The 9,041-nt window shown below is 41.6% G+C and overlaps 1 protein-coding gene across 1 annotated transcript; it reads right to left on the reverse strand.

The window, feature by feature from the left end:
- Positions 1-335: 335 nt before the first annotated feature.
- On the reverse strand, positions 336-1,982 carry DEMA1 (DPM1 ER membrane anchor 1). The gene is made up of 4 exons (XM_028089707.2): positions 1,888-1,982; positions 1,547-1,660; positions 1,276-1,450; positions 336-509 (listed from the first exon to the last, which is right to left on the reverse strand). The coding sequence occupies exons 1-4, from the start codon at positions 1,980-1,982 to the stop codon at positions 336-338; spliced, it is 558 nt and encodes a 185-aa protein (XP_027945508.2).
- Between the last annotated feature and the right edge of the window lie 7,059 nt (positions 1,983-9,041).

A 9,041-nucleotide genomic window follows, 5' to 3' on the forward strand; every position in this document is an offset into this window, starting at 1 on the left:
CCCCTTAAATATGATTTACCTAACAGACATCTGCACAAACACAAATAATTTTATTCATGTGTTAGAACAGTGTTTGAGTAGACAGTGTTTTAAGGACACTTAATACAATCAATTTCTTGAACTCAGATTTGAATTAAAAAAAAAACTATATTCAAGCTCTGGGTATTTTACTTACAGAATTTTGCATGTAGCTCACTTCTTTCTGCACAAAGGTAAAATACTATTTGTATTTGCTTAATTCCCCATATTTTGCTGTTTCAACATGATCTTGTACCCCCAGTCATTTCATTGTTAGTCTAGGCTTACATTTCTTTCACTCTCAGCCTTTTCTGAGCTCATTTTCTCTCTTTATGTTCTCGAGTATAGCTTCGAGGTATCGGGTATTCCTTCCCAAGGTCCACAACAATTACCTCCCTAGAAAATGTCACTCCTTTTAAAGGTCTTTTGTGGTTTTCAACACCTGAAGGAGTTCTAGTGAGAGGTGTGGGTGGTTTTTGCAAATCTTCATCCTGTAGGAGAATGGAACAAACAGTATAAAAGATCAATTTATGAAGGCAACAAGTCCTGCTTTAAAAAATGTTATATTTTTAATTGAGTTTTATATTTTAAATTCAATATAGAAGCATTGTTAGTGAGAAACAGAAGAAGTGTTTCTAAATCATACAGGAAAGCAGTGATAATCCATCATGATCTCATTTTCATATCTCTATGGTTAGAAATGGGCCCCTGAACCATTGTTCTGCCTCTGGGCGTGGGCCTTGTGTTGAGGGAAGATGTGAACTGTTCCTATCAGAGAGTGCTGACAGGGAGCTCAAGAAGGCCCGGGTAATGTTTGTGTGCTGTTGTACAGCCTGGAACCAGAACAGGGACATGGGCTCTGGTCTTGAGCTTGGCCACAGTGGATGAATGACCTTGAACAATTCATCTCATTTTCTCATCTGTAACATGAGAGGGCTGGATCCCTAGATGATCTCCAAGGACTCCTCCAGCTCTAAGATCCTAGGATTCTGAGAAAAGCAAAATGAAGGGGGATTATTAAGAACAACACAAATGTAAGAGTGAAGAATGAGCAAGTGTCTAGATTTGGCATACATGACTGGTTTAATAACATGAACTGATGAACTAAGAAGAATGGTTTAGATGACTGCAGACTCCGTGCTCCTTCCAGGTACAAACTTAAGTTTCAGGCAAGACCATCTCATTGTACCTAGCCAAATAATTTACCTCCTCTTCAATCAAACAGATTCTGACCTGGTCCTTGGGAGGAGATAAGGCGAGCTCCTCTTCATTTCCTCCAGCATTCTTAGGCTCTTGCTTCTCTTTTGTTTTGTCCTCCTCCTCTTCTATGTTCTCTTTGTTTTCTAAGGGTGTGTCTTCTTTACTCCGTCTCTGGACAAGAATGCCAGGCCTCATGGGTGCATTTAAGTCCGTGATTGGTGTTAGGATAGTCCTACGTAATCAGCAGGATTTTTAAAATTCATGCATGTCATCCACCATTATCATACCCCAAAATGGCTTTCTATCACATTCTACAATACAGACTTACTTTTCTTGGTCTGCTGAATTGTTTGTCTCCGCATTAGCAGCTAAACAATCTTCACCTCCATTAGCATCTGTACAAGGACTTTTTTCTGTCTCTTCATCTTTCTTGCTTTGGAAACTGAAAACAAATAAGCAAAAAATTCAGAAAAAAAAAGAATGGTCTTGATTTACTTGGCATGGAACTTCACTTTTAAATAGGAAATTAGAATTTCTAAAATTCTGAAATGGAAAAAGTAAATAGCTATAGCATTATTTGCTCTATTTTAAATTGATTTATATTATTTCTAGATACATTTGCTAGTGTGACTTGAAATCTGATCCCAATTTATCAGCATGGATTTATACCATTTATATAAAAAAACCACCAATAAAAGGAGGATGCAAATGAAGCAAATTAGAAGGAGGATGAAGAAAGTGATTGCTGTGGTTTCAAAGCTCATAGGGTTAGCTAGAAGAATCGTCCACTCTCACAATCACAGATTGTACAAATATTCTTTTCCAGCTTAGTTTGAATGTAGTTCTCTTGTTCTTTAAGTTTTCTAGAAACAGAAGAATAAAAGGCTATTTTCACTGTTGTTCTTTTGATCAGCTTCATAAAAGATGCTGTGCTTGTTTCGATGAAGTTGACTCACACTGGCTAATTTCTCTCCATAAATGTGGTGGGGGCTGAGGTGGTTAGAGGGGAGACTGAGCTGGGACACGTGTGATCACACAGCTCACCTCCCCTCACCCCAAAAACTATCAGAATCCAGAGGATAGGACTTGGAGCAGCTGGAGCCAAGCCCAGCTCCCCATTCTTCTCTCTTCAGTGACATCATAGAATCATGGAATGGTTCAGTTAGAAGGACCAGAGTGCCAGCCCAACCCTGCCCGTCACCTGGAGTTAGGAGAACTAAGAAGCTGTCCTCTGGGCTGCCATTTCACTGTCCTCTCCTCTCAGAGGGCTGGGGTGGAGGCCATGGGACACCATCCTGGCACTCTTTGGACAAGGATATTCTTCCTGCTCTCCAAACACCAGCTTTCCTTTCTTAACCTGAGCCTGTTTCTTTACTGCTTCTTTCACAGACAATGAACAATCAGTCCCACTTCCTTCTTATAAAATCCCTCCCTATAGTAATCAACTTACCCCCTAATGGATGCTCTCCAAGCTAAATAGCCCATATCCTTCTAATACCACATCACTGGACCCACTTCCTGGACAAATACACAAACTGGCAGCTCTAGAAGCCGTGGCTGAGGAAGCAGGAGCAGAGCAAGATGACCAAGATCAAGATGACCCCACCCCCAACCTAATTTCAGGTGAGTAAGTGATGCCCATAACAAGAAGGGGGAGGGAAGAGCTAGGGTCTTCTGAGAAGCAAAGAAAGGTACAGGAATATGGCAGCTGCTGCCAACCACATCTAAAAAATTGTAAAATGAGTTCTAGGAGTCTCTGGGCTGTAGCCACACTGGCTCTCCTTCAGAAGGGCAAGGACTGTGGCTTTTTAATCTTTGGATACTCCACCAACTCAGGACCTACAAATCGCATAAATGTTGAATGGATGGGTGTGTGTAGCAGGTGCGGTATGTATGTGTGTGCGTGTGTGGTAGCACAAGTGGAGCTTGTTGGAGGGCTCAGGCCATGCCTAATTGTTTAGAACATGTGAACATCTGAGCCACTCCTAGCAGAGTGAGCAGAATTCATGGATGTTTCCTCCAGCAAGGCTCCCAGATGAAGACTCAGAGCCCATCTCACTCTCCTTACTCTACACTGCTGCCAGATTGAGACTTTAAGAGCCCAAATCTTCCCATGTCTCACATACACATAAAGGATTTTTCTGGGAGATGGGAATATTTTAGATCTACTGTTGGTTACACAGGTCTAGATATATGTAAAAACCCATCAAACTGTATCCTTAAGATTAGTGTGCCTTGTGTCATCTACTGTGTGGATATTATACTGAATAGAAAGGGAAAAGGGGCCCCATCCCCACCCTGAACTTAAGTATTTGTGGTGAGTAGTGCTGGACTGGAGTGCACTGCTGCTATTTGGTCCTGTCTCCAAGACTGTTTACCAGATGTAGTCTGAGACCAGAGACCTTTAGCAATAAGTAAGGGCTGACAAGACTATTTTAAGGGCTTTCCTTCACTGAATGTGACTTAGGAATCAATATCATATACTTAACATAATTCTGAAAAGTGGAAGGTTCTCCAACTTTGGTCCCTAAATCACATTTTAAGTGCACTGGACTGTAAGTCTGTGATGCCATGATATTCAAAGATGGGTTCCAGAGCCTAACAAAATATGCTTTGTATGCAGGTGTGTGCTCAAAAATTATACATGGTGGGAAATTACAACCAATTCTACAGAAATTAAAAATATCCTAAGAGAGTACTATGAACAATTGTATGCTGACAAATTGAATAACCCAGATGAAATGGAAAAATTCCTAGAAACACAAAACCTATGAAGACAGAATCATGAAGATCTAGGAAATCTGACTAGAACTATAAGAAGGAGACTGAATCAATAATCAAAACCTCCAAACAAAAAAAAAAGACCTGGACCAGATGGTTTCACTGAGGAATTCTATCGACCATTCAAAGAAGAACAAACCAATCTTTTTCAAACTCTTCCAAACAACTGAAGAAAAGGGAACATTTCATAACTCATTGTATGAGGCCAGCATTACCCTGAAGACACTACAAAAAAAGAAATATAAAAGACTGATATCCCTTATGAATACTGAGGCAAAAATCCTCAACAGAATGCTAGCAAACTGAATTTAGCAGCATATTAAAAGGATTATGTATCATGACAAAGTGGAATTTATTCCATGAATGCAAGGATGAGTCAACATACAAAAATCAGTGTAATCTGCCACATTAACAGAATGAAGAGGAGAAAAATACATGATCATCTCAATTGATTCAGGAAAGGTATTTGATGCAATTTAATATCCTTTTCATGATGAAAACACCAAATAAACTAGGAATAGAAGGAAACTACCCCACAATAATAAAGGTTATATATAGAAACTCCACAGCTAACATCATACTCAGTGGTGAGAAAGTATTTGCAAATGACATATCTGATAATGGATTAATATCCAGAATAAATAAAAAAAACTCCTATAATTCAACAACAAAAAAACAACCCAATTCAAAAATGGACAATGCATAGACATTTTTCCAAAGAAGATATGCAAATGGACAATAAGTACATGAAAAAATGCTCAGCATCACTAATCATTAAGGAGCAAATCAAAACTACAATGGGATAACCACTTCATACCCATTAATACAGCCATTATTTAAAAAAAAAAGAAAAGAAGACAACAAGTGTTAGAATGTGGAGAAATTGGAACCCTTGTATATTGTTGGTGAGAATGTAAAATGGTGTGGCCACTCTAGAAAACAGTATGGAGGTTCCTCAAAAAGTTGAAAATAGAGCTACCCTATGACCCAGCAAGTGCACTACTGGTATTTACTCCAAAGATACAAATGTAGTGATCTGAAGGGGCACGTGCACCCCAATGTTTATAGCAGTAATGTCCACAATAGCCAAATGATGGAAAGAGTCCAGATGCCCATTGACAGATGAATGGATAAAGATGTGTTATATATTATAAATATATATATATATATATATAATGGTATATTACACAGCCATAAAAAGATGAAATCTGGGCACCTGGGTGGCTCAGTTGGTTAAGTGACTGCCTTCGGCTCAGGTCATGATCCTGGAGTCCCGGGATCGAGTTCCGCATCGGGCTCCCTGCTCAGCAGGGAGTCTGCTTCTCCCTCTGACCCTCTTCCCTCTCGTGCTATCTCTCATTCTCTCTCTCTCAAATAAATAAATAAAATCTTTAAAAAAAAAAGATGAAATCTTGCCATTTGCAATGATGTGGATGGAACTAGAGGGTGTTATGCTAAGTGAAATAAGTCAATCAGAGAAAGACAATGATCATACGATTTCACTGATATGTGGAATTTAAGAAACAAGGCAGAGGATCATAGGGGAAGAGAGGAAAAAATGAAACAAGATGAAACCAGAGAGGGAGACAAACCATAAGAGACTCTTAATCTTAGGAAACAAACTGAGGATTGCTGGAGGGGAGTGGGAGGATGAGGTGGCTGGGTGACGGACGTTGGGGAGGATATGCGTTGTAATGAGCACTGGGTATTATATAAGACTGATCAATCACAGACCTGTACTCCTGAATCAAATATTAAATGTCAATTAATTGAATTTAAATTTAAAAATATTTAAAAAAATTAAATATAGAGTTCCATATGATCCAGCAATCTCAGTTCTGGGTATATACACAAGAGAAGTGAAGCAGGGACTGGAACAGGTATTTGTACACAGTAGGACTATTCACAAGAGCCAAAAGGTAGAAACAACCCAAGTTGGGATATATTATTCAGCTTTAAAAGGGAATGAAATTCTGATACATGTTACACAGAGATGAACCTGGAAGGCATGATGCTAAGTGAAGCAAGTACCTGCAATAGTCGAATTCAGAGACACAGAAAGTAGAATCATGATTACCAGGTGCTAGGGTGAAGGGGGAAATGGTGAGCTATTGCTTAATGGATACAGTTTCAGTTTGGGAAGATGGAGAAGTTCTGGAGATGGATGCTGGTGTTGGTTGCACAACAACATAAATGTACTTAAGCCACTGAACTGTACACTTAAAAATGGTGAAAATGGTAAATTTTGTATTTGTATCATAATTTAAAACAATTACTTGTGGAACAGAGGAAAGGGAACCCATCTGTAGTGGCCTGGTATGTGGCAGGCACTGGAAGAAGAAAACCACCGGCACACAGAAATCTTGTTTCTATCTCCAGCCTCTTGCTCAGTTTGTCTCCCCACTGTGAATGCCCCAGCCCTGCCTCGGCCCTTTACCTCCCTACTCCTGCACTACTCTCACATGAGGCCATCACCACCCACTAGGCTTCCTTCCTTCTTGCTTTCTCTAAGCTGTCATTTCAGCTCAGTGACACACCATGTCACCTACCTGCATCCCAAACCCGTGCCCTGTCCAGCTCCAGCCGCACGCCAGTGGGCGAGTGGCAGGGGCTTTCACATTCTTTGTTATTTCCCACCTCCCACCCCATTTATTCCTTGACCTCAGGCTCCCAGAATCCTAAACATTATCCCTCCTGTTATCAAAACCTGCTTTCTAATCCTTCAAACCAAGAATGTCCGATAGAAACTTAAAGTTATTCCACTCTCCAGGATATTTGTATCTTAACAAGAGCTAAAAGCAAAAGCAAGACAGGGTGGAATTTCAGGCATCAGCCAGCAGACAGGGAGTTCCCTTTGGAGCAAGGAGGACTTTTCTAGTGCTCCTCACATCTGCCACACTGGTGTCAGATATCAACTCCTCCTAGGGCGAGCAGTTCTGCCCTGTCCCCCACTCCTGCCTTCAGGCTCCTCTGGGGGTAGTAGCCAAAAGGTGGGCAGTCCCGGTAGCAGGGTCTGTGGCTGGCTGTGCTCCAGATGGGCACAGGGTGCATGTGAATCCCCAGCCACCTCCCTAAGGCTTTAATCCATGCAATTTGGTGATGTCCTCTAACAAAAGCATGATCCCTGAATTACAGGATCAAGACAAAGACATTGAGAGGCCTTACACATCACAGCTGCCTGAATGTGAAAACCCGGGGAGCACACAGGACCCAGGTCTGGCCAGTCAGAACAGTCCCCAGTTCAGGAGTCAGTATGGGATCCATTCAGCTCAGTCAGTCTCAATGTCAGGATACTTGCAGAAACTACCGGCAAAGAAGAGAGCAGCGCTGAGAGAGAAAGAGAGAGAGAGAGAGAGACAAATTACAAATGACTCTGCTTGATCTAACAATGCTTGAAATCTTGGTTTTTTTCGCTGTGGACTGGAAGCTGTAAGTTGTGTGACCTGACGCCTTTCCTTTCTGGCTTAAGTTGGTTCGAGTGGGGTTTGTGTCTCCTGCAATCCAAGACTGCTGACCAACTTGCTCTGTAACCAGCATCATACCGCCTCCCTTTCTGAGTTCTTGATTTCCAACACGAGACTCCTCTCTTCTTCACATAAGAGCCATTGCACCTGTCCACCAAGTCCTGAGCTTGGTGGGCATTAAATAGATCCACTCTAGCCTCCAATGACAAGTGAAATGAAATGAATGCCCTTTTTTCTTTCATCAAATGAGTGTAGCTGTTTCCCCTACTATCGCTGGTGGAGCAGCGTGGAGGTCTTATTTTAGATTTTAGAAGGCCATGTGGAAAATACTGACACTTATCAACGGGAAGCTGTGCTATTGCACAGAGCTCCTGGATTGAAACAGTTTTTCTTCTATAACAATGGCTAAAACCTGTCAATTTTTACTAGAGGAAGGAAGGAAAAAATGATATTAAACACTAAGATAAATAGCTAATATTTTAGCACATATAATTTCCACATAAGTGAAGGCTGTTTTGCTGAAAAGCCTTCATTTTTCATGATCCACAGTTAACCTTTTCATGCAGAAGCCATTTAAAACCTCACAAAGTTAGGGCGCTTGGGTGGCTCAGTCAGTTAGGTTTCCAACTCCTGGTTTTGGCTCAGATCATGATCTCAGGGGTGTGAGATCGAGCCCCATGTCGGGCTTTGCACTCACCAGGGAGTCTGCTTGGGACTCTCTCTTCCTCTCCCTTGGCCCCTCCCTCCACTCTCTCTCTCAAATAAATAAATCTTTTTTTAAAAAATAAAACCTCACAAAGTCAGTACAGCTTCATAAGGCTTTTGGGCTCTCCATTCATCACCCGATTGTTTCTCATGTAACAAGTAACACTGAGCTATACAACAGGAAACATGGCCCTTGGCAGAGGTGATGGTACCAGGAGAGCACTTCTCTCACTAAGGAAATGGGCACCAATCCCCAAACACCACAGTTCAGCAGAGGAATCTCAAATTCACTACAAAATATTTAGCAAAACATTATAGCTAATATTTATTCACCTAGAATTGAAACATCTTTGAGAAAGTGTCAGAAGCATTGTACTGTTAATATTACATTATAACCACCTCAAATCAGGTAAATACATTCCTGGCTTCAACTACCATATCTGTAACACCCGTGTGCACACCCATCCCGGGGCACATTTTAAAGTCCCTCTGTCTTGCAGTCTGCTACTGGCTTCATGAGGCTGAAAGACTCCAAGTTGAGGAGTCAACCACCCCTGAGTCATCATTCCAGTGGTCCCATTCAATCTTCAGGTTTGTGAAGGGCATACCCGGGCTGCAGGCAGAGAATGTTCTGGCCATGTATTTGAGCAGCTTCTGCCTTATCCCATGCTATGTGGTTAGTAGGCTCAAATTCCAAGGACTATGGGGGCACCTGGGTGGCTCAGTCAGTTGAGTGTCTGGGATGGAGCCCCATGTGGGGCTCTCTGCTCAGAGGGGAGCCTGCTTCTCCCTCTTCCTCTGCCTGTCGCTCCCCCTGGTTGTGCTCTGTGTGTGTGTGTGTGTGTGTGTGTGTGTGTGTGTCAAATAAATAAA

The sequence above is a fragment of the Eumetopias jubatus genome, unplaced genomic scaffold (assembly GCF_037043125.1).
Source record: "Eumetopias jubatus isolate StellerSeaLion01/CBP00866 unplaced genomic scaffold, mEumJub1_p1.0 scaffold_9, whole genome shotgun sequence".
In the NCBI taxonomy this organism is placed as follows: domain Eukaryota; kingdom Metazoa; phylum Chordata; class Mammalia; order Carnivora; family Otariidae; genus Eumetopias; species Eumetopias jubatus.